The sequence below is a fragment of the Colletotrichum karsti genome (assembly GCF_011947395.1).
Source record: "Colletotrichum karsti strain CkLH20 chromosome Unknown Scaffold47, whole genome shotgun sequence".
NCBI lineage: Eukaryota > Fungi > Ascomycota > Sordariomycetes > Glomerellales > Glomerellaceae > Colletotrichum > Colletotrichum karsti.
The window spans coordinates 192,829-217,804 of NW_024065947.1; the positions used below are offsets into that span (position 1 = coordinate 192,829).

A 24,976-nucleotide genomic window follows, 5' to 3' on the forward strand; every position below is an offset into this window, starting at 1 on the left:
TCGCCAGGACTCCCACGCGCCTTGTTCCTTTTCCGAATATCTGCCAGACTGCCACGCACTTGGCGTAGCATCCAAGCCCCTCGCAGCGGCAGCCGCTGCGGCATCACCTCCAACCCAGCGTGCATCAAACCATTGCGTGTGTGCCCAAGTTCATCTGCGCCTGCGCTCCGCGCCGGCTTCCTGTCTCCTGGTTTGCCTGAGAGAACACCTTCTGCTTGGTCAACCGTCAGATAATGCGTCGTCGCTGTTGCACAGGGCTAGGAACTCGCCGCTCGGTCAGGTTGCCGAGCGCAAGCAAGCCGAGCCGACCAATGGCGCAGACCCAATTCTCTCAGCCCCGGTGGTGTCAATCATCTTGGTTGCGCAAGATTTGATCTCGCAAACCGCGTCTTCCCGCACTGGAACGCTCCGTGTCCGCTGTCGTGTGTCGAGAATCGGCCAACGGCCACCGGGCCTATGAAGCCCTGTCCTTGTCGACTTGCACTCCTGCAGCGCGCAGGTGCAGGTGCCTCAGCATGGCAGATATTGCAGATGATTACAGCGGCGTGCAGAACGGATACAGGCTACAACACAGTCCTGGGGGCGACTAGCGTTGCTGGCAGGCTAATCTAGCCGCACTGGACGATCCCTTCCCTCCTGGTCTCCTGATGGCTTTCTCATATGCTCTTTTCTCGCCTAAGGGCTGGGAATGCATCCTTCACGCATTATCCCACTTCCCGATGGCCATGCAGCCGACGGGGTTGCATACCGTACAACAGGTACTTGTGAACCTTCGTATGTGTGTGTGTGATCCCACCACATAGGTACAACGACGCACCAACGGCCAGCCACGGCAACGCTTATTATCACCTCCACGTCAAGCACGAGACGCAGGAATGGCTTCCGACCCCTTGGCTTGCTTGGCTACTTGGCTACCTGCCTTGCGCTAGGCTAGGCTCGCAGTTAGCTGCCATTGGCACACAGGCCATCATCGGTCGAATCCTCCGATATGGAGACGTCCCTTGTCAGATTCGGAGGGGTTCACACCCTCCTCCTCCCAGCAGGGCCTGTCCGCCATGGGGTTGGGACGTTTTCCGCAGGGTACGGATACTTGGTTCGGAATACATACCACAGTCACAAACAATCCATCATCACCAGTGTGGTCGAGGCCCGTCCCCACTGGCCACTCTGCACCGCTCATTGCATAAAGACTACTCTTAACAATGGAAGTCATCGGCATTCTGCTGTCAACCGCCCTGCCATGTCCATGTTCAGTGGCCGAGCCGACGCTAATGCATGTATCGAAGAAGAATAGCAACAACACCAACCAAACGGTATCAACCAGGGCGGCGCAAGCTTCACCACGTTCTTATACACTGAACAAACGTAGCTGTCCTTTCCTGGTGGCTATCTCACTACACGGCTGCAATCCACGCGAAGGTCAACCAGGTATGACCACGATGGCGGCGCGCGAATAGTGAGGCTCCTGCCCGTCACTGGTCTCCCGGTTCATAGCCGTCCATCGGCTGTCTCAACTACGAATACCACCCAAGGGACTGTCTTAGCTGGCGTGCAGCCTAACTAGCTTCGTAGGCCACGGCAGAGGATTGCGTGACTAAAGTGCAGATCAGTGGCAGACGTGCTTTGTATCCGTACTCTTCGGATGCGCAGGATGGGCCCGTTGTAGTGCACGACTCGTTCCGGCCGGCACAACGAGTTTGCTGCAGCAAATGTAACGCGATCCCCGACTCGTACTCTGTACAGAACCTCTTGATCGTCGTCATTTTATCCCCTCTGCGAGCCGATGCAGGAGTCTTGTATTCGGGCCATAACGGCAGCAAACCCGCCAGGAACAAGGTCGAGAAAACGACAATGTCAGGGGCCATGTTCTGATGGATCATGACAGGCCCGAATAGTGCCATGTGGAATGGAGACCAGATGGGGATGCTGACGTTGCCGCAAGTCTGCATCTGTGCACAAGACCGACAATGGTCGTCCGGCTCGGAAACGGTTCGATATAACGCTCATCATCAACGCCATTCCGCACCCCGCCCCCTTGACTAACACCAAGCGTTCTTTTGCCGCAGATTAAAAGCCTGAAGCTATACGTTGCACCGAAGTACGTAGTGTATCTACCTACCTGCCGTACAGAGTACCTACCTACGCATGCTACGCAAATATAGAGTCCGCAGCCGCAGGAGTTTTGGCCCAAAGGAGCTGTGGAGCCGACGCATCTCATCTCATCCCAACCGAATGCCGAATCTGCGGATGGGTTAGATCGGCTCCGCACTTTCTTGTATTAATAGCTAATTCGACCATGGATGGACGATGCACGCGCGCTGGTATCCCGTGCGTTTATTGCCCACAGACAATGAATGACACGGGTTGCCTTTGGCAGGTCGACTCTGGACACCAGAGTTTTCGGGGCCCTAGAAACCGTGTCATTGTCACCGTCAACCTTCTTCTGTCCTGGACCACGGACGAGATTCTGCTGGCGCGATTGGCGTACCTGGCAAAGCTGGCTCGAGCTCAATGCTTGTCGGCCCAGGTGAAACATGACAGCCCGGAGGAGTAACTTGCCAGGTTCCGTCCGAGGAGCGAATCCAAAGACCAGCCCTCCACCAGTTTATCTGGTTCGCTAGCGTCTAGACAATGGGTGATAGCCGAGCGAGGTCGAGTCTAAGTCTGGCAGCATCCCGTCACCGGCGCGGCCTCTAGCATCGAAACTGGCACATCCTCCGGTCCCCTCAACTACACCCTCTCAAAGCACCGAAACCGACAAAGGACTGCGCGCGTTACACTGCAAGCATTGTTGCATCAGCTCGAGTAGGAGGCAAGCAAGCCCATTGTCGGTCAATCACGGCAACGCGGAGAACGCCATCAGTCGCCCTGGGCTTGAGCCTGAGCATGAAGGTGCCATTCGGTATTCCCGCCGGGAGGGAACAGCGTCCTGGGTAGCGTGATCAACAAACAGACCAGGCAATACGGAAGTTGGTGTGCAACCCCGCATACAACTCGGCAGCGCTGGTGGTGGTGACCTTGCTGTCAAACTCAAGCCTAAAGTCTGGATTTCCCAGAAACTGGTAATTCACCAACGAACATCCCTTTCCACCAATCCAGGTAACACTGGACATTGGGTCTAGCTGGGCGTGGCGCCTTCATGTCGATCGTGCCATGGGCCGAGGACCGCGGATTAGCATCTCTTCGGTATGGTCCCGTGGCGTACCACCACTGCCGTCGCAACCTGCGAGGGACACAACAACGGGTGAGGACAATATCGCATCGCATAGCTTAAATTGAGTGCACAACGGAACACAACGCTATGCAGTGTGACGAGACCATGTGTGGTAGCTCGGCTCAGACTCAGGACGTACACGGGGGCAACTTGCCAATCTGATATAACGCTTGTTCTCGGCCCTGGATCAACGCGATCAACAGGGCATAGCGTCGCCCGCGCAATGTCGGCAACAACCTGCACGAGGAGTCAGGTCGCCTCGCAATCGTTGCCGGAATCGATGCTCGGAAACACTCGGTCAACAGCTGCTGGAAATTTAGCTCTGCTTGGTTTTAGCGAAGAACGAATTGGGGCAACAGGACCCGACGAAGATGTGCGGAGAGAGAGAGATTTGGCTCCATGGCGGCAGTTATTGCCAACAGGCGGTCAGCAAGCCCGAATGAAACAGCGCGGCCAGCAATGCCCAGATGCCGGCTTGCCTTGCTTGCATGAAGCTGGGGCTGGTGTCTCTTGGTGATTCCCACATTCCTTTCAGTGGGGGATGCATGGGGTCCCGACCGGGAGTATCCTCGCCTGCGGGCTCGATCCAGACACGGCGGGAGGACGCCGGGACGGGTCCAGCACGGAGTACGGGTGCGTTGGTATGAAGTTTGAATCCCTCGTGGCCACCGAAGCGTGCCGCCGATCTCTCGAGAAAAAGGTTTGCGGTTACATCCCAACTCTTTGGATAAGGTAGAAAGATTCAAAGTCTGACAAGATGGTGGTTGCCGACTTCAAACGGACAGAATTAGAACACAGGAACTTGGGCAACGGGTTGACTTTTTGCTGCGCACAAGCACCAGGCGCGCGCACGGAAACGGCCATGACAAGCTTAAAAAGACGCACAAGGGATGAAGGGATGAAAGACGGCATAACCCATCCTCCCATCAAACACGGCCTTGGGAGCTATTTCTGGCGATAAGCTTTTGCATGTATAGCTGGCGGAGGCTTCTTTTCGGTTGGAGATCGGTGGTTGCGACGGCTCACGTCACAGGTACCGTGGGATTGCCCGTGCCAGCAAGGACGGGGCCGATAATCAAGGACGTCAAGGGCCAAGGGACCCTTCATGAGAGGTGGCTCAGACCAGGCAGACCAGACCAGGAGGTCATTCCTACAACACACTTCGGAGCAACAGCCTGAGAGGGCGCGTTCGGCCGCCATCTGACAAGTTTGGGGCGCTTGGGAATAACATCCAGAAGTTTCAACGATGCGGGCAGGATGGCCTCCTTCTTGCCCTCCTTCTCCTCCTCCTCTAGTCCCGACTAAGCCCTCCATCAGACGCCTTGCTTCGTCCCTCCACGACCCGACGGATCTGCCCACTGCGCCCTGGTCGTCTGCGGTTTTTTCGTTCTCGCGGATTCCTTGTCCCGCGAGGCCCACGACATGCCCCTGCAGTCCAACACCGGGATCACTGATCAGCCTTCACGACAGCCGATTGACGTCGAACTGGGCCCTGGGATGATCCCTACGAGATGCTGACCAGCGAATTTGGTTGTACCAGCCAGCACGTCAGTCCCAGTAAGAAATAACCGGGGAATCGGCAGGTTCTTGAGCCCTTCGCCCTCTGCGACAAGAAAAAGCAATGTCAAAGGTCTGGACCTTGGGGCGGCAGGCCCCTTCCGTCCATGGAATAGAATCCTGCATGGGATGATCCGAGAGACACCCGGTCGCTAGTCGACCAGGTACGGGCTGCGGTGCATCAGAGAATCTGACTTAGACACGCTGGGTGACCTTGGAGTCGCGACAGCCGTTACCGGGTCGCTAAAGAAGACAGACATGAGACCTCCAAACAACGTTTGAGATGACTTCACAAGAGCAAAGAAAAGAGGAAACTCTGCCATGGCACGCAGAGCAACGCTTGGTCAAGACCGCATGCAACTCGAGCTGTTTCGCCATCTACTCGGCTGTCTTCATGGGTGTGCACGCACAATAACGACGCCCTCGCAGCCATGCACGTCATTGTTGCCATCTACGATGCTAAGCATCTGCCCTGCCGTCTGTGACATGCCATATCGGCTCGCGGGCTCCCGGCATCGACATCGCAACCGATGGAGGCAAGATACCTGTGAATGTTCGACTAGAGGCTACGAGAAAGTGTCCGCTGCGCTGCGGTGCGCTGCGCGATGCTGCGACATGACCGTTGCAACACGCGAGCGAGAGTGCTTGATTTTGCGGAGCTTGTTTCGTCAGAGGTCACATTTCATCTCATGTTTCCCACGTCGATGCAATTCTTAGCTCGCTTCACATGGATTTTTCAAACCGTCTTGTCGTTCGACAGCTTCGCTGGTCGTGCGTTTAATGCCGCAAGGCCGTCGCGGGCCCGAAAGGGCTGGTCCACTCGCAACTGGCAAACGGTTGAACTGCTGGGGATTCTGGCGATGCCTCGCCTCCGCATCCGCCGCTCGGGAAGTTTCTCTGGCCAGGGGAACCTTCGTCTTCAGCCTCGTTCTCGCGTCCTCTTGCGCCTGGACAGTGCCGGATATGTTTTGAGTCGTCGTTTTTCCGGCCCGAGAAGGGCGTTCGGTTTCCGCCTACCTTTCGAGGGCCCATCAAGCCGTTGCAGAAGAGATTCAATATCACGCTAGATACTAATTACTCATAAAGGGCGGTCGGGCCATAAAGCGATCAACCACCGTCGCGGAGAGGATGAAGCGCTTTCTTAACGCCTAGCCACCTCGGCGAGCGACGCTTCGCCGGCCTCCGTCGAAAAGACGCGGCGCTCGCCGAACAGGATGAGGGGCCATCCATCCGGCTGATAACGTAACGATAGCTTGATGGAGACGATGGTTGCGCTTCACCAAATCATGATCCAAGGTTTTGAGAAACTTTCAACGTCCGCTGAAGATCAAAAGAGACGTACCAAGCCGTGCGTTCGTCTTCAATACTTCTAGAATTTCCACGAGATCTATTTTCGTCGTGAACCACAAAGCAGAAACGTCGACACTTGGGCAAACTTTTTCGGGTGAAACATCTCTGTCTACACCACCAATTGCCTCAACCTTTGGTCTCATCAACTCACCCGCGCACCATCCCTTTCGAGCCGACTTACCCAGCCATCAACTTCACCCGGAGAAAGGTGATACCTGCCAACAATGTCCAAGGACAAACTCCACGATTTCCTTGTCGATCTGCCCAAATGCGAGCACCACATACATATCGAGGGCTCCCTGGGGCCCGAGCTGCTGTTCCACCTCGCCGCACAGAACAACATCTCCCTGCCGTCCGACAAGGATCCGGCCTTCGCAAGCGTCGACGCGCTGTACGAGCGTTACCGCAACTTCACCTCCCTCGACGACTTCCTGCACTACTACTTCATCGGATTCTCCGTGCTCCTCACGGTCACGGACTTTGAGGAGCTGGGGTACGCCTACCTCGCAAAGGCGCACTCGCAGAACGTCAGGCACGCCGAGGTCTTCTTCGACCCCCAGGCGCACACCAGCCGCGGCGTCGCCTACGACACCGTCGTCGAGGGCCTCCGGCGGGCGCGCCGCCGCGCCGAGGCGGACTTCGGCATGACGGTCGAGTACATCGTCTGCTTCCTCAAGCACTGCCCCGTCGAGGACGGCCTGCGCATGTTCCTCGAGGCCAAGGAGAAGGGCCACTTCGCGGACGGTACCATCGCCGGCGTGGGCGCGTCGAGCAGCGAGGCGCCGTACCCACCAAAGATGTTTAAGCCGATCTACGACGCCGTCCGGGAGGCGGGGGTCCGGCGCACGGCGCACGCGGGGGAGGAGGGCCCTGCGGCGTTTGTGGTCTCGGCGCTGGACGACCTCGACGTGCAGCGCATCGACCACGGACGCCGGTCGACCGAGGACGAGGCCCTCATGACGAGGCTGGCGGAGACCAAGACGCTGCTGAGCCTGTGTCCCATTTCGAACGTGGTGCTGAGGGGCGTCGGCGAGATCAAGGACCTGCCTATCCGCGCGTTCTTGGATAAGGGGGTGAGGTTCAGCATCAACAGCGACGACCCGGCGTATTTCGGGGGGTACATCCTCGAGAACTACCTCGCCGTGCAGGAGGCTTTCGGTTTGACGATCGCTGAGTGGGAGGGCATTGCGATCGGGTCTGTCGAGGGTAGTTGGTGCTCTGAGGAGAGGAAAGAGGTGTTGAAGAAGGAGATTGATGGTGTTGTCGCGAAGTACAAGGCGCTTGAGGCTTGAGATATTGACCTCGCGTCGGGCTGCGCCGTTGGGATACGGCTGGAATGTATCATAACAAAATAGAATGAACATGATGAATGGCGCGTTGCTATATAAGCTATCCATCTACAGCTCCTTGTAGGATCTACAAGCTGCGAGAATCTGTCCGGCCTTTTGATAACAGTATCATGACAACTCGATTTCGTAAGATCTTGGATGAGTGTTCTAACTCCCTGGACGACGAGTAGCGGTGTTGGAAATATCTCGGCGACTGATCAGAGCAACAACTCCGACTCTATCCATCAACACTGTTGTCGGTCCTGCGGTATTGCTGTCGTGTATATCACTTGAGGTTGTGCTGAAATGATGGCGCTGGATTTGGAGATGTGTATGGCGTGACGATGGGCCAAACTGCGTCGTAGGGTTCGTTTGCTTCGGAGACCTTTGGAGATGTCATCGTTCTCTAGCAATAAGACTTGCAACGCGCCACTTGACCTGGCAGATCTCTTGTCTGCATGGAGAGGTGGCATTTATAAGGTGTGATGCGGGATCGCTGGCGTTCTCGAGGGATTCGTTTGATTGCAAGACCCTTGACGATGTTCCCGTTCTCTAGCATCGAGACCAGCCCGAAGAAAGATGCACAAGTTGTCCCGACAGATTCTTCGTCTGCATGGAGAGGTGTTTACAACGTGTTATGTCATGTGGGATCGGTACGTCGTCTGCGGTGCTGCAGTTGCATGATGAAGGGGGGTATATAAGGGATGGACGTGTTGGATCTGAACTAGCAAAACAATTAGGCCATTGACAGCAGGTATGTCTTCATGGAAGACTTGAAAGCCCTGGTGATCGCCGCTGATTATGACTGCGCGTGTGTGCACGTAGATGACTACCGTCGTCTGGGATTCCTCGCGAGAAACGAACTGTCTCCGTCGTCCGTTCTCGTTGTCCCCTGTTGATTCCATGTTATTCAGCCCACACGCTGTGCTTTGGAGAACTTCTGCATTCCCGTTGCATGAGTCTTTTCCGATGTTTGAGCATGGCTTTGGTCTAGAGCAAATCTCAACTAGACCGGAGACTCGCGGAAGTGGAAACATCTGGCGATGATGAATGCTGCGGAACCAAGGACAACGCTGATGTGCTGACACTTTTATAGCTTGTTTGGGATCAGCTGGTTATGATCCGCGACGTTCTTCTCGGGACATCATGAACTTCGTGACAATGCGTGGGAAGACATGCTTAGGGGCAGATCCAGGCTCATAGCGGTATAAAAGCGAGGGATGTGACGGTTTAGATCTCGAACCAGACAACAGGCGGATGAGTCTCTGTGGACGCAAAATCTTGGCAAGCTCATATCTGCCCGTGTGTTTGTGACTGTTGTCGCAAGGTTTACGTGACTGTTGCCACGGGGTTGAGGTGACTACTGTCGCGACGCCGACGTGCTCGACATTTGGTGTACATGAATACGTTCCCTGGAATAGGCCAAGGACGGAGATGAGAGACAGCGGTACAGCGCTACCGCAAGTACAATCAAGTCAATTTCGACCCCCATACTTGCTAAATTGACTTTTTTTTTTCTAGGATTTAACTACTTAGTGAACTTGCAATTAATACAATTTAATTACTATATAAAAACACGTGCAATATCCTGACTAATCAGAAAAAAGTGAGGCTATTCCTCATGGTGACAATAACCCGAAGTTCACAGGCGAAAGGACGCCTCTCCGCAGCCAGTTTTTGCTGAGCTGGATGGTCTCTATAGTGCCCGGCAGCATTGAGAGCCTCTGAGAGGTAAGGGTTAATTTAGCAGTGCTAAAAGCCCTCTCGCAGTCCGTCGCCATCGCCGGCACTGCGAAGACGTCGAGGGCAAGCCGGGAGAGTGCCGGGAACGTCTCCGCATGGTCCCTCCACCACCGGACGGGATCAGACGTAGCCTCCGGAGGCTGACGAAGGTAGAGATCGAGCTCATCCGTCCTGGGCGGCGTCTGCCGGCGCCGGCTGTTGACCCACTGCCGGTAGTGCACATCCTCTCCGTCCCCGGCCCCGGGATCAACGGGCAGTATGCCGGCCTGCCAGCTGGAGGGGAAGACCTCGGCAGGCTCACAATACCACCAATCGAAGTACTCTGTGAGAGACTTCAGAGCCTTCTCCACCCATCCCTCCTGGTGTTCCTCACACCATATATCTCATAAGTATGAGATGCCGTATAACGGGTGCAGTATAATCGCACCAGAGAAGAGTGGGGAGTCCCCAAGCTTCTCATAATAGGTAAAGAGCTTCTGCCACGCTTGTTCAACGCTGCTGCGGAGGAAGGTCTGCCACTCCTCATCGAGAGACTCAAATCGGGAGGCAGATCGAGAGGCTGGCGATGCCCAGTCCTTGCGTACATGATCAGGTAGGGCTTGGAGGTTGTGCTGACGGCGTCGTTGTGCCCGGCCGGCACGCTTCTGAGATTGCTGCGACTGCTGAGAGTCACCCTCATCATCATTGCTGATACTGGGAGATATGCTGGCGTTATAATAGATCTTCCAGTCGACAAGATGCGAGAGAAGGTATTCGATACCCATCGTAACCTCCCAGAGTCGACCATGCCCATCATCAATACCCCAGCCCTCACACCGCTTCGTCTGGCGATAGAAGGGTTCAAGGATCATCCCGATCTCTGCGAGAACCTTCCAATCCTCGCCAGAGAGTAGATCCTTCTCTGGGATATGCTGGGCAACGTCGTCGTCGTCGTTGTTAGCCAATAAAAATGCCTGAATCTCTGCCTTCTTCTTCACAGCCCTCTCGATTATGAGATACGTACTGTTCCATCGAGTGTCGTTGTTCAGTATAAGTTGGGCCTCCCGGCGTGACTTAGAGAAGATCCGGAAGTCGGAGTCTCCGTCAACCTCCGCTGCAGCCTTCCGGTACCGCTCCGTTCGCTGTGGAGAGGACCTAACGAACTTGACGATGTTCCGGAGCCGGCCCACGGGCCCAAGCCTCCGCCAAAGCTCCAGGTCATCGTCATATCGATCGCAAAGCCGGAAGAAGTCCGACTCCGCCTCCAGAGTCTCCTTATCGGCGCCAAACAGGAAGGCCCGGGCAGCGAGGTTCAGCATGTGGCCGTAGCAGCGCATACGCCGGGCCTTGACGTCGTCCACCATCATCTCTGGAGAGATGGTCTGGTAGAAGGCCTGGAGGCAAGTGTCGTTGTTCGTAGCGTTGTCGGAGACCGTTACGCCGACCCGGGCACGGAGGTCATACCGGTCGACAACGTCGATGAGGGTCTGCGAGAGGCTGCGGCCGGAGTGGTTGCCGTGGTGCTGCGGGAAGGCCAAGAGACGGGACTGCGTGGTACCGTCAGCATGGATGAAATGGCCAGTGACTGCCATAAAGGCGTAGATATTCGGTGACGACCATAGATCGAATGAAAGGTGTATCTTTGAGGCCGCAGAGTGAAGTTCAGACTTCACGAGAGCCTCTCCGCGCTGGCAGAAGTCATCAAGACGGTCCCGAATCGCCGTCCGGCCCCACGGGATCTCCCCGGCGACCTCCATACTATGGTACCGAAACATCTGCTGCACGTAGGTGTTCTCGAAGTGGACGAATGGGAGATCAGCAGAGACGACGGAGGCCACGCAGAGGTCCCTCATCGTCATGATCTTGGACTTCGGGATGTTGCTGTTAGGGCGGGGTCGTTTGTACGGAGGGGATGAGGTGACGAGGGTGCAACCGTCAGAGTCCTCATCTGACTGCGCAGAGATCCTGCAGACGTTGTGGCCACTACAGCTTTATCAGTATGTGATTTATATAGGAGGGAAGCTGGGGATAACATACCGAAGTAAGTGCTCTTGGGGCGCAGAGGTAGCGGCAGCGCCAAACAGACGGGGAGACCCCTTTGCGTCGCATCGTCGACAACTCCAAAAGGACGTGCCGGCACGACCCTGAATAATCTCGACGAGGAACTCACCATGCTCTCGGATCCAGCTAGAGCGGCCACGGCCACGCCTTCGCGATAATTGTTCCTCAAGAACAAACTTCCGACTGCCAACGACGATGGGATAGAGGTCGTTAATCGTGGGATTCAGAGGCGGGTCAGTTATCAGAGCCTCCGCGATCTGCGTCGAGATCCGGAGGCGTGGGGCACCCAAGATCTCATACGCGTTAGCAGCGGCAGTAGTGGCAGTAGTGGCAGCAGTTAACATTATAAGTATGAAGTTGAAGTAGATGAAAATGGCTGAAAATGATGAGTAGAAGATAGGATGATTAATAACTCTTACTAGTGGCGACCAATCGCAGGCTTATATATACCATTTGAACTGCTGCGATTACTTCTACTCCCTTAGAGATTTTCAAAAGGATTAGATTTTATCTAATAATATGAGGGCAGTTAGTAAAACCACATTAAGATATATAAACATCGTGAGGTTGGTAACAGCGTCATGTCTCAGAGGCTGGAGATGCCCGAATAACTAGGGCCCAGGCTGATCTATAGCCTCTCATTAGCCAGAAGTGAAATAATTAGGTATTTTAAGTCAATCGAGGGATATAGGATTGACTAATTGGCGGCGGCGATGGCATCACTTTGACTAGTTGATTTGGGTAACTTGGCAAGGCGCCTTGTACTTGCGGAAGCGCTGCAGCGGTATAGCATGAATGCTCTCTCGCTGTGCAAGTCCCGAGTCTTTTGATTCGCCCTTGTTTCCTAAACGGAATAGCCAAACGCTCGATGGTATTTGGTGGTATGAGACTCCTCGTCAACACTGTGCTATCCTTTGCCGCCTGTCAAGAAAGAGAATCCCATATGAGGCATCTTATTTATACAGCAGCCTGGGGCGTCTGCCTCCCTCATCCGACCTAACGCCAGCATCCTAGTAAATTATTTCCTGAGAGAACGCGTCGTACGCCTCTGTCCAAATTCCATCCCCCTCGCCCGTTGATTCTAGATCTTTCTTGACCTGATCGAATATCCCCGAAGGCCGGAAGGCGTTCTCGGCTTCCCCTAAGCTTTCTTGAGTAGCAGGCATACCTAACAATTCCGCCTCGCCGTGAACGACACCCAAAGACTCCATGTCTGATTCGATGTAGCCGTCGTCTGAATGGGTTTGATCATCGCGTTCCGTCACAAACCCAGGGGTCCGTCCATTTCCGGTCTGTCCAAGTAGTTCCGAGGGCTCAGAAGTCGACGAGGGAATTGGTTCCTCATATAGCTCATGAGGGTTGCAGCAGATCGCATCAGATCGGAGCTCCGTACTATTTTCGACGTTTTGGTCAAGAGACTGACGGTCTGGCTCCTTTTGAGATGTTTGATCGCCGTGAAGCAAACGGTCCTCATCGAAAATCTCCTGATCAGCCTCAGTCCATGGCCTATGAGATTTAAGTAGTGTCGCAACAGCAGTATGGCCTTCGCTCTTTGCGAAAGCAATAGCTCGGACAAATTGACGGCGACCCGGTCCAATTGTCTCAACGCCCGAATTCAGAAGGAGCTTCGCAATGTCAAGTCGTCCGTGTTCGGCTGCACCTTCGAGAGCTGTCCGTCCAAATAGCTTAGCACCATCTGCATTGGGGTCCGCACTAAGTCCTAATAGCCTTTGGACGATTTCGAAATACCCCTGGATAGCGGCGACTTGTAAAGTTGTGGCGCCCTGCTTGTAATAAGCTGGTGCGTTTATATCCGCCCCCAGACTGACCAACTTATCAAGAAGAGCGAGGTCCCCTTTTTCGGCAGCCGCTTGCACAGCCGTTCTCTCGAATAGTCCAAAGCTCGTTTTCCCAACTTGCTTGGCCTCTTCGTTCAGATCCAATTCCATTGAAAGTAGCCATTCAATACTAGCCATATCGTCCCACAATATGGAACCAGACAGAACATACTGTGTCATTTTGAAGCCACGACTGTCAAGAAACTGAAGAGTAGTGACAGACGTAGAGGTTCTCCTGCGCGCCGCTCGAACTGCACAAGAGGTTGTAGGCTCGTAACCATGACTTAGAAGAAGATCTAAATAGTCGTGTCGTCCTTGGTAGGCAGCTTCGTCAAGTATTGGCCAAATTCCTTCGCCATCGTCATATTGGACGAAAACTGCGGAGAGCCATTCGAGGTAAACCTCTTCAGTTTGACTGGTGCCAGGGTCGGATCTTTTTTGCCAAATAGGTTCAAAAAGGTAGGCCTTAGTCCTAGGTAGAGAAGACTTTGGCCGAAGTCCGCTACTCAGCATTAACTCAACGACTTCGATTGAATCAAGTGCTGCAGCCAACGACATTGCTGTACCGACCCAATGGTCTGTGGAATGTTGAAGTCCCGCACCTTGCTCCAAGATCCGTCTCACAAAGGCGATACCAGAAGCGGACTTTAAATTGGTAAACCAAACTGCGGCATAAAGAGCTTCAGGTGTGACGGATAACGGACTTTCGTTGAGCTCACGTGCTGCCATTTCATGATCCCCAGCAATGATGGCAGCTTCGAGTGTCGACGCCAATAAGCCAGACGAGGCTGTCTTATACGTAGAAGGGGCTTGACTGTTCCAAGATGGGTTGACGAGCTTTGATAGACCAGTCCTGATGGAGATCGCAAGCTCCTCGCCGAGCAACACGGCCCCCTCGGCAAGGAGGAGCTGCGCCGTATCTTTATTCCTTCCAAGCAAGGCGGCTTGAAGTGCAGTTCTCCCTACACTACTTAATGACACGTAATGGTCTGCCAATTTCAAGCGTTGACGAAAACACAAAGACCCTGGCTGTGGTATGTGTAGAGCGTCCGTGGATTGTTCGAAATTGATCTGGGCCCCTGCATTCAGAAAGCAACGAACAGTTCTTGCATCAGCATAGTATGCGGCGCATTGGAGCGGCGTAGGTATGTTGAACGGTATTAGGCGCTTTGGTTTGACTTCCAAGGAAGCCCCGAGTCGAAGTAGCTCTTCGCAAACTCGCACATTGCCTTGGCTAGCCGCCGCCGTCAACGGCCTGTCTCCGTAGAGATTCGGCTCATCAAAATGTTCTGGGTATTGCAGAAGCAGACCTGGGACCGACGTGCTTTCGGTCCTGATTGCCGTAACAATCAGTTGCGAAATCGACTCAGCTGCGACGACTTTTCCTCCAAAGTATTCAATCAGTGCTTCAGGAACGGGGGATTTTCCAAACTTTTCCAACTGATGAAGCACGCGACGAATGCTCTGTTCCAATTCCGGACGATATTCGAAATATGAGAGAATCAGCTTTACCACAGGAAGCGTTTCCCTGTTTTTCAGCAGCGACTGGGAGAGGATATGGGGTAGACCGTTCATTAAGTTACTGGAAGATGCAATATCGGCCCCGTGATCCTCGAAAAAGGTAGTCGCTTTTCCGTTACACAGCATTGCTGCGTACTCGAATGGCGTCATTGACCAAGAGACTTCGTATTCGCGGAACATGCCTCTAGGTACAAAATGCTGGTTGATATCTACCCCTGCTTGGAGTAAGAATTGAACGGCTTTCAAGTCGAATCTTTCGACTGCCTCTATGAAGAGTCGGTCCAGGATAGCTTGTAGGCTCAACGGAAGTTGCGAATACGGTTGTGAAGTGATCACTGCCCAGCCATTTGATTTATGCAACAGCTCGAAAAGGGAGTTAATGATTTGGATTGATTTTCCGTTGGATGTTTTCGACAGTTCATTGAGAAAACCATTGGAAAGGAGGAAGAAGACTGTTTCTAGAACTTCAGGGCTGCTGAAGTCAGCCTGATGCAAAACGGCTTCAGCCCTAGTAATGTGGTCTTCTCGCGAGCGCCCTGGCATGATCAAGCAAAGGGCTTGATAGGTCCATTGAAGTCGGGCAGTGTGCGTCAGAACACGTCGAACGTAATCGGGTACTAGGTCCAGGAGCCGAATGCCGAGTAACTGGAGAGCATTGTCCGCCCCACGTCTAGAGCGGGGCATCATCAGTGTGAGGCCTTGAGATGTGCAGCTGTATCAGCATCATACCAGGGAAAAGCGAGTGAATAAGACACATTGGGATTTTGGGATTTTGAAGATGAATTTACCTTTGAGAAAGTCCATCGACTCCAACCAAGGGACAACCTGACAGTAGTCCTCACGTCTTTGCTCCAGTGGGGACGGGGTACGGACGATTAACGGGAGGTCCTCTGGAAATGATGACCCAGGCGCTTTGACTGATGAATCAGCCCTGGTTTCTTGGGAATATGTAGGTGGGGAGCGGCCCGTAGGAATAGAGGATATGTCGCTTACTTGGCTTGCATTTCTCGATAGCAGTCTCATAACAATGACGAGACCTCGCCTTTTCGACGGCCGCGGGTCGCAGTGGTATGCCGGAAAGATACAGCTGGCTGCTTTTGCCACGGGATTGCCTCTGACGTATGACTCTGTCCACGTACTTCCACTCCGGTCCTGTGATGTTTCTGACCATGCGCCACTGTTTGAGTTTTCTCTCCAACTGGGCTTTGCTGTGACCGAGTATTAGCCACCGTCTTCTAAAAGCATTCTGGTAGTTACTAACCTTGGGCTGAAGCCGTGGTAATCGCTGAGAATCTTGAGTGTATCTCTCTGGGTTTTGCCGTCCACCAGATAAAGCTGATGGATGATGGGTCTTACACGTTCCCATTCAGCATAGTCGATGGCAGCCTTCCTTGCCCGGGAAGACATGGTGGCCGAGAACAATGATTACAAGCAGAATAAGAGTGTCAGTTCAAAATGGGAGAATTCAAAGCCGGGACGGCAAATGACTGGGCTCGGCGTTGTGGTCGTCATTCCAACGAGGCTCTGGCTGCGGGGGGTGGAGCTGGCTTTGTATCGCGCATAGCTTATTTACCGCATTGAGTCCAACAGCGTATTATTGGCTCGTTCCGAAATCTGCTTCAGTCAGCAATCCAGTTGCCTCGCAGCTGGCGCGGGTAGTGGACTTCTCATACCATTGGCCGTTGCCAGAATCCGTTGCCAAAACAGCCAACGAGAATTGCAGTCAAAGTGCACTTTGCCCCGACACATTCTGCACCATGCACGCTTACATGCCCCACGAGACTGCGCCGCGGCTTGCTGTTCGCCTACCGTTCGAGCCAAGCCGAAGTGGATGTGCGTGTTCACCTGTGGCGACATCTCATTGGGTCTTTCCAGAATCTGTTCCTTCTATCAAGCAGCATCGGGGCCAGGCGCGGTTGGCCGTGGTCGACATGTTCGGCAGCTCGTCATTTCACCGATGCAGATCGTCGGAGTTGAACAACACCGCACGTTAATTATGGGGCCGACCCCCGGGTTCTGAGGTAGTCGGAGCTCGGTCCGGACCGGCCGCGCTCCAGATTTCGGGAAATCGGGAAACGCGGAAAACGTCCGAACGATCCCCGCATCACGTCTGAACTTCAACGGCGAAGCGTGACCACCAGCCATGTATAAAAGATTCTTTGTATAGTCTTCGGAATTCACCAAATAGCAGTCGTTGCTGTATCGAACCTCATTCTCAATTTCTCTCACAATCTTGCTATTAACAGATCTAGTATATTCTTTTTATCTCAACAGCTTCATCACGATGTCCGAAATCAGACCTTTCAAAGTTGATGTCCCCGCAGAGGAGGTTGAGCGCCTCAAGAGGAAACTCAATGACACCAGACTCCCAGGCCGCGAGATCGTACCCGGCGCAGGATCAGACTACGGTAATCCCACCTCCTCCTCAACCTGAAGTCCTGAGTCTAACCAACTCAACCCCAAAGGCCCATCATACACCTGGGCCGAAACTCTCTTCAATGAGTGGAAAAATAACTATGACTGGCCCGCAGCCCAAGCATCCCTAAACGCAACACCCCAATACCTCACCGAAATCGAGTCTGTCACAATCCACTTCGCGCATATCCCCTCCCCAGACCCCTCATCCGCGATCCCAATCCTCCTAGTCCACGGCTGGCCCGGTTCCTTCTACGAATTCCACCGACTCTGGCAACCCCTCTCCAACCCTCCCGCCGGCCAGCCCGCCTTCAATGTCGTGGCGCCTAACATGCCGGGCTTCTGTTGGTCCTCCTGGCCGCCGCGCAAAGGCTGGACGATGAAGGATAACGCGCGGATCTTTGATGTGTTGATGAAGAGGCTGGGGTACGAGGAGTATATGGTGCAGTGCGGAGACTGGGCGCACTGGGTCGGGAGGGAGCTCGGGTCGAAGTATACGGACTCGTGTAAGGTCGTGCATTGTAACTTTGCGCCGAGTATCGCGCCTGGTGAGGTGGGTGTGACGGAGAGGGAGGGGAGACTGGCGGGGAGGGTGGCGGATTGGTTGGAGAATCATCTTGGGTATGCTGTCTGTATGAGAACTCGGGTAAGGAATGCCTTTAGGAAAGTCTTGATCGCTGCTGACCACACTCTCCAGCCCCATACCATAGGCCTCGCGCTCCATGACAACCCCATGGGCATCCTCATGTGGGTAGGCGAGAAGTACGAGGAACTAGCCAACCCATCGACCCTCGCCAAGCCGTCCTGGACGCAAGACATTCTCACCACCGTGAGCTTGTACTACTTCAGTGAATGCATCATGCCCTCCATGCTGCCGTACGTGGAGAACGTCCGCCACCACCAGTTCGCCGAGGCCGCGACGCACCCAGATAATCGTATTACCGTCCCCTTTGGTTTCACATCGTTCTTTTACGACTCTCAGCCGGCGTCGAAGAGATCTGTCGAGAGAACTGCGAATCTGGTGTTTTACCGAGGTGAGTTAATGATGCTCATACGAAAGGCGCGGTGGTACTGAGTGCTGACTTGCTTTGGGTGGTAGAACGTGATGAGGCTGGGCATTTTGCTGCTTTGGAGTGCCCTGAGGGATTAACTAAGGATTTGCGGGAGTTGGCTTTGCAGGAGTGGAAGTTTTCTTGAGCTGGAAACGGCAGAGGTAGTATCATAGCTTTCCCGGCCGTCTATGGGATGACCCTGGCCAGGGTCGTCATGATTTATGCCAAAGACATGGAAGGCTAGAAGGCGTATTAGAGTTCTTGTTTTTAATCCGATTTGTAAAAATGACCTGGTGCCCGGCTCTGTATGAGCTTTACGGCGGTTTACTAATGCGAGCTGCATGTATATTTTCCTTAATACTAGGACTTGGGCCGGTGCGATCACACAATAAAACAAAAGGACAGCAGTTGAACTGTTATTGAAAAACTCAACCTGGTCAAGGTCTTCGGTCGCACGTATGCTCGGGAGAGCCGGGGAGGCCAGGCCGAACCTATCCCATCAACTATTAATGGACTGCAGTACTTAACGTGCAGAGTTCTAGCCAATCAGACTAATATACAGCTTTTTTGTAACTAATAGCGAATTTTATAGTTAAGAGAAGTTAGAGTAATAGTGAAGATAGATGGGGGTAGTATATACTGCAGTCCATCAGCAGTCGATAGGATAGTAAGTCAAATACAGCCTCAAATCACGATGCAGTGGCCAAAGACCTTTGATCCAATTTATTTCCTTGCGTCTCAGAAATCTACTTCCATCTCTTCCAACAATCACTCCACGAAGCGAGGACGCCTCTTTCCAAGTTGCTAAGCCAGCCCTATTATTCCATCCGCCCAAGCCAGCCAGTCAACCATTGTGTATCATGTCAGTCGTTTATTTCGTGTCTTAGATTACTTTCTTTGTGACAGCATCCTCGGAAAGCCTTAGCAGATGGCATGCGTTTTGCCAGTCTTACCCTGCAGGGAATGCTTTTCTTTCTGTTTGCAATGGTCAGCGACATCAAGTTCCCGGTGCTTCTTTCGCGTGGGTGTGGACAAACTCTGAACTTTGGGTGGTTATGGGACGACTGTGAGCTGGTGAGGTGATGCTTGTGGATGAAGTCCTGTTGCTTCTTGATGCTTTCCTGGTCCATCTGTTCCAACAAGCCCATGCAGAGCTTGATGTCGGTGATGAGGGCGTCGCAACGGGATTTGCTAAAGTCCTCGCGCACGACGACGCGGAGCATTTTGAGGTCGTTGGTCTTGGGGGCCATGGTGTAGGCGGGCACGACCCAGCCCCTGACGCGGAGCTGGTGGGCCAGCGCGAACTCATCGTAGTTCCGGTCTTCCTTCTCAGGCAGGCGGAACGCGACGAGGGGAAGACCCTCACCCGAGCGCTTGGACATGATAGTGAAGCCAAGGAACTCGAGCGATTGGGAGAGATAATCGGCGGTGCGGGTCAAGTTGGACATGATGGCGCGGTAGCCCTTCTTTCCCAAGCGAATCAGCTGGTAGTACTGGCCAATGACTTGCGAGGCGCCCTTTGAGAAGTTGAGGGTGAAAGAGGCTTGGTCGGCACCAAGGTAGTTGATGTTGAAGACAAGCTCTTGGGGTAGGTACTCGGCCGCACGCCAGACGACCCAGCCAACTCCGGGGTACACGAGACCATACTGCGTTTGTCAGTACGGTATCAGGATTGCAGTAGGAGGGGAATTACCTTATGACCAGAAACGTTGATGGATACGACGTTCTTCAGACGGAAATCCCACTCCAGGTCCGGGACAACAAAGGGGGCGACGAAACCTCCGCTGGCGGCGTCGACGTGAATGGGCACATTGAGCTTCCTCTCCACAAGCAAGTCGTTCACAGCCTTGACATCCTCATACTCGCCCGTATAGGTGGTTCCTAGGATGGCGCAGATTCCGATGGTGTTCTCGTCAATGAGGTTGACGGTCTCCTCAGGGTCGATGACGTAGCGGTCGGAAGAGCAGTAGACGAGCTTCTCCTCGACCTCGAAGTAGCGAGCAGCCTTCTCCCAGCAGACCTGGACGGCACTGGACATGACGATGTTGGGGTTCTCGGTGCTCTTGCCCTCAGCCTGACGTCGAAGCTTCCAGCGCTTCTTCATGGCGAGGACGGCCAGCATGATGGCCTCGGACGAGCCGACGCAGGAAGTGCCGACAGCGCCACCCTCCTCTCCCAGAGGGGCGTTGAAGAGCTTTCCGATCATGCTGACACAGCGGTTCTGGATGTCGGCAGATTGGGGGTACTCCTCATAGTCGATGAAGTTCTTGGAGAAGGACTCGCACATGAGCTTCTCAGCTTCCTCTTCCTGGAGTGGGGGTCAGCGTGGGTGGTCAATTGCGGAGAGACATGGGTGGCTTGTTGTCATTTCTCACTCACCATATATGTCGTCACGAAGGATGCGAGGCTATCGGAAGTCAGTTTTGACGACAGAGGACTCTGCAGATTGGCTTCGCTTACTTGAGCATTGGGTTGCCGTCAAGGCTGAGCTCGTCCTTGATCATGCGGTAGGCGACTTCCTTGGGCATCTCGTTCTCAGGCATCTCACGCTTGGGGAGGTCCTGGTTGGCGAAGCGAGAGCCATAGACGCTGGTGGTGTAGCAATCATCGTGGTCTGCGAGCTGGAGCTGGACGTTCTTGAGGGTTTTCATGACCTTGGACAGGCTGTTGGAGTCCTCGACTTCGGAGCCCGAGTCGGGGGGAGTGGAGACGGTAGCGAGGTGAACCATTTTGAATGTATGTGGAGGGGATCACAGAGAACAGACGGATGAGGATGCTGTGAGAAGAAGTCTTCGAGATGAGACGACGTGCGGACGGGAAACGGTGTTTATATTGAAAGAGGAAGCTGGAGCTTTGGCTGTGGCTAGGTCTGAGCTTGAGGGAGCTGAGGCGAGTCGAAAAGTAGGTCTCTGGAGGCGAGAGAATGAAGAGAAGGGAGAAAAGAAGAGAGGAGAAGAGGGCATCGGCAGCTCTCGGCGGAAGCAAGCTTGACGTGGAGGTCAAGGTGGGCGTTGGCGTGGGAGACTGTGGCACTGCATGCCGCAGGCCAGGAAACACCGCAAGTGCAGCGCATCAGGTACTCGGGGCAACCAACCCAGGAGAGGACAAGGACAGGGCCAGATCGGGATAGGGGCGAGCTACATCGAAGCCCGATGTTTGTGGTAAGGTAGGTAAGGTAGCTGACGAAGGTCCGAAGTTGGAGCTGGTAGCTGACGGGAGGAAAAAGGCAATGGCAGGTGGGGTGATTGAGCGACATGAAGCCGGAAGGCGGGGCAAGGTGCGGTGTAAGGTAGCCAGTACGTACTTTCTTTTCGAGAGCTACATCATGGAAGGTGAGAGCGACGACATCGGAGATAGGTATTGATGAAAAGCAGTGGTACCTGCCGTCAAGCTAAGTTGCCTAGTCGAGACACCTCCCTGGCCGAGAACAGAAGCTGTGTGCAACGAGTTCCTTGCGAGGATACGTGTTCCAAGGCATGTTTAGGGGTGTAATTGGGTGGTTCGATCGGAGATCAGGATGTTGGGTCAAAAGTAAGATAAATCCGCAAATCAGAAAAAACAACTCATCAGAAACGAGATGACTTTTCCAGGCCCGAGCCTCGTTCCCGTTTCTGAGAGAGTCAAAAGCACATGTTGCGGGCGAAATGCCCAATGTCCCCGATGAGAAAGAGGACTGCGAGGAAGGCGGCCTCCTCAACCCGAGTCTCGCAGCTTCCCACGTCTCGTTCATTACCCACATGTCCTTCACTGGGCAGTCGGATCGGGTGCAGAGACCAAGAATTAGCCAGACAGCTTCCCCAGGTCCCAAGCAAGCCCCAAGACCCAAGACACGCTACGCCCAAAGCTTGGCACGGGTGACATTTCGGGTGGCCCACCACCAGAGCCACCACCCCTTTTTTAGTGAGCGACGGCTCCATTTTGTCCAATGACAGCTCGTGCCGGTCTTCCGCTACAGCGGCCCTGGACCCAGCCATCGTCAATCATCACCCACCATCAGCCCTGGTGTCAATCAATAACAGGGAATATTCGAGCGGCGGCGGAAGCCTTCATCCATCGAGATGAAATATCATTGAAGCCGTGTTATCCAACGGGAGTTTCAAAAGGATATTCGGCTCGGATGTCTATGCCTAGCCCCTGCCACGGAAAAAAAATGCTGTACTCATAGGAAGGAACGAAGTTGCCTGGTCACCGTCGTTACTTCCCCAAATATTTTTTTCAACCACGATGACATCATCACCAGCTGTTCTTCCACGCGTCTCACCTGCAAAATCACCTCAGCAATCCCATGCCAAATTTCCGAAATGCCCCTGGCAACCCTTAAACACGGATTCTTGGCAAGAAGCTCATTCTTTGCCTCAATGCAAGCTGCAAGAGACCTGATTCGGCCCCGGTCCAGACCCTAATTAATCGTTCCTTCCGCCCCAGGATCACGGTCCGGTCCCCTGACGTTTTTTTTTTTGCTTCTCCAGCGGACATTTCAACGCCCGCGCATCCTCCATGAAGAAACCCCCACGGATCGACCTGATCTCCCGACAATTATAACGCCTCGTGTGGCTCAGCCCCGAAGAAACAAAAAAGGCCGCCGACTGTGGTTCGACTTTGCCCAAGCTCTCGTAATCTTAGGCCTCGACCGCCATCTCGGAACCACACCTTGCGCGCCCTCGGTGAAGAGCGACCCGACCCGGTCAGCAGCATCCAGTCTTCTCCTGGTCGGACCGCCTCGCCGTTTTGACTGCCAGTTTTCATGTATTTCTTCGAGAATCATTCGAGAAGCCTTACTTTTTGTAGCCTGGCGATAATCCCTTCGTGTCAGCCCCTTTTCGGCCTCACCTGGTTTCATTTGTTCTCCTTTCTTTACATGGTTTAGTAGAAGCCTGGCATGGATTTCCCCTGGGCAGAAGGCCAATTTTTCTTCGTCTCCCAGTCGTTCAGCCAGTTCCGTCTCCGACAATAATCCAAAAAGAATCACCACAACTTGGAGATCCGGAGAAAGCTCACCAAATATCCAATAAGGTTTTCAACCCTACTTGCCGTCTTTTTCTTTTCTCATTTTGGTGTAGAACAGGTTATTAAGAAAGAAAGAGAGGAGAGCAGACAAACGTCCATGTAATTACAACTAAAAGACTCAAAAGATCAAGGGTTTCTAAGCTACAGAATATTCTGTTTCTCCAAAACATAAGAAGATGCAATTCAAACCATGACTAATCCACATACACTTTGTTTGACTGAGGTGGGCTGAAATTAGGTGAAAACCTTTCATCAACCTTGGCAGCTTTGTTCCGTTGGTTTTCGTTCGAGGTCCCCCCACCTCCCATTCTCCATCCGCGCCTATGACTAAGTCTGGTGATTCAGACTGATGGTCTCGACTGACGGTTTTGACTGACGGTGTCGGCACAAATGAAACCAACCACGACTCCCATAACCGTAGATGAACGGCTTTATCCAAAAGTTTGCCGTTGCCACCTTGATTCGAGTCGGGCATCAAGTCGTCTCGTGAGTCGTAGCTGTCGGCCGAGTCCGAGCAAATCTGTCTCGTTTCGGGCTTCAATACTGCCGACATATGGCGTCGAACCAATTTGCAGCTTTTTCGTGGACTGTTCCGTCGGGGCATGCGCGTGGAAGGCAGTGCTGGATGCGCCAGTCGTCCCAGCTTCGGAAGTGTGCCCACTTGTCCTCGCAGAAGTGGTACTGGCTGATGGTATAGATGTCGTGGAAGTACCATTTGTTGTTCGACTCGATGCAATCTTGGTAGCACTCAGGAAGCTGGTGCAGAGGTAGGCGTTTGTCTTTCGGCAACCCATCCAGCTTTGGGGCATTTTTGCCTTCGCCGGCCCTGGCAGTGGCAGCCAAGACGGCCACGCCCAGAAGCGCGATGAGTTTCATAGCGAGTATAGGGATGATTAGGCGCGTTGTGTATTGCACTGTAGGGGATTTGTTGTCTTGGGAGAAAAATCGATTTAGTGGGAAATGCAAGAGTTTATATACTTGGTCTCACCATGAGGACATCGAGGGACTCGCGACAGGACCCAAGGTTCAGCACGTTCCAGTCGTGTTAGGTTCAAACCACCACCGCCATCTGCTCCGGTTTGCGATGAGGCTCACTGCACAATACGCCGTGCCAAAGACGTTTATCTGAAGAAACAAGAGAAGAAGAGACAGAACTTATGATTATCTCTACTATGTGTATATTTGTGGCTACACTGACTTGACATTGACTTGAAATACCCTTTCCAATCCAGGCGCCGGCATCTTCTTTTCGTTTCCTCGGGGTTTTGTAAGTTCTTGACCCCTGACTTGGTGCGAACACTTCGAGGCTTCGGCTTGCAGACATTTCGAATCCGTCTACAACAACTTCGGGTGCCCTGTATTATGATTCCCACCGCCGATATGAACAGCTCGCCAAATTTCCACGAAAACCCAGACTTCATGCCCCAGTGGACTTCAGTATTGCCGACAGATCGCGTTGTACCAGTTCCTGCCCTTTTGGCGCTCTGCGCGGTCCTTGCAGACCCTGGGGACGCAATAGTCAACGCGGTAGACATACCAATTTCGGCTATGCGCCCCCTTATCCTCGCAAAAGTCGTATTGGCTGATGGTGTAAATATCGTGGAAGAACCATTTGTTATTCGACTGGAAGCAGTCTTGCCAGCAGTCCGGAAGTTGGTGCAAGGGCAGAGTTTTATCTTTGGGGAGGCCGTCAAGTTTTGGGGCGTCGTTTCCGAAAGGGCCGGCCAGAGCCGTCGTGGCCAGGGCACTGAAAGTGAGAATTATGTTGATCTTCATGATGAGAATGGCACCGATGTTGCTTGTCTGGCGTGGTGTGCGGTGCGAAGTTATCAACCTCGAATTCATGGGAAACCTGCGATGTTTATAGGCGTGTCCTGTTCTATCTCCCTACCTTACTCATCGAACTATCTC

The 24,976-nt window shown here is 53.5% G+C and overlaps 5 protein-coding genes across 5 annotated transcripts; 2 read left to right on the forward strand and 3 right to left on the reverse strand.

Annotated features, from left to right (window-relative positions):
* Window positions 1-6,345: 6,345 nt before the first annotated feature.
* CkaCkLH20_11338 (adenosine deaminase) lies at window positions 6,346-7,413 on the forward strand (the record flags this gene model as incomplete). The annotated part of the gene is made up of 1 exon (XM_038894052.1): window positions 6,346-7,413. One exon carries the CDS (start codon window positions 6,346-6,348, stop codon window positions 7,411-7,413), a length of 1,068 nt encoding a protein of 355 aa, XP_038740630.1.
* Window positions 7,414-9,068: 1,655 nt separating this feature from the next.
* CkaCkLH20_11339 (transposase-like protein) lies at window positions 9,069-15,998 on the reverse strand (the record flags this gene model as incomplete). The annotated part of the gene is made up of 5 exons (XM_038894053.1): window positions 9,069-9,514; window positions 9,620-11,154; window positions 11,209-11,608; window positions 15,585-15,799; window positions 15,853-15,998. The coding sequence occupies 5 exons, from the start codon at window positions 15,996-15,998 to the stop codon at window positions 9,069-9,071; spliced, it is 2,742 nt and encodes a 913-aa protein (XP_038740631.1).
* Window positions 15,999-16,875: 877 nt separating this feature from the next.
* CkaCkLH20_11340 (epoxide hydrolase) lies at window positions 16,876-18,203 on the forward strand (the record flags this gene model as incomplete). The annotated part of the gene is made up of 4 exons (XM_038894054.1): window positions 16,876-16,999; window positions 17,057-17,559; window positions 17,704-18,040; window positions 18,106-18,203. The coding sequence occupies 4 exons, from the start codon at window positions 16,876-16,878 to the stop codon at window positions 18,201-18,203; spliced, it is 1,062 nt and encodes a 353-aa protein (XP_038740632.1).
* A 776-nt stretch (window positions 18,204-18,979) lies between these two features.
* On the reverse strand, window positions 18,980-20,787 carry CkaCkLH20_11341 (glutamate decarboxylase; the record flags this gene model as incomplete). The annotated part of the gene is made up of 5 exons (XM_038894055.1): window positions 18,980-19,033; window positions 19,096-19,704; window positions 19,752-20,366; window positions 20,438-20,465; window positions 20,519-20,787. The coding sequence occupies 5 exons, from the start codon at window positions 20,785-20,787 to the stop codon at window positions 18,980-18,982; spliced, it is 1,575 nt and encodes a 524-aa protein (XP_038740633.1).
* A 2,815-nt stretch (window positions 20,788-23,602) lies between these two features.
* On the reverse strand, window positions 23,603-24,841 carry CkaCkLH20_11342 (uncharacterized protein; the record flags this gene model as incomplete). The annotated part of the gene is made up of 2 exons (XM_038894056.1): window positions 23,603-23,979; window positions 24,514-24,841. 2 exons carry the CDS (start codon window positions 24,839-24,841, stop codon window positions 23,603-23,605), a joined length of 705 nt encoding a protein of 234 aa, XP_038740634.1.
* Between the last annotated feature and the right edge of the window lie 135 nt (window positions 24,842-24,976).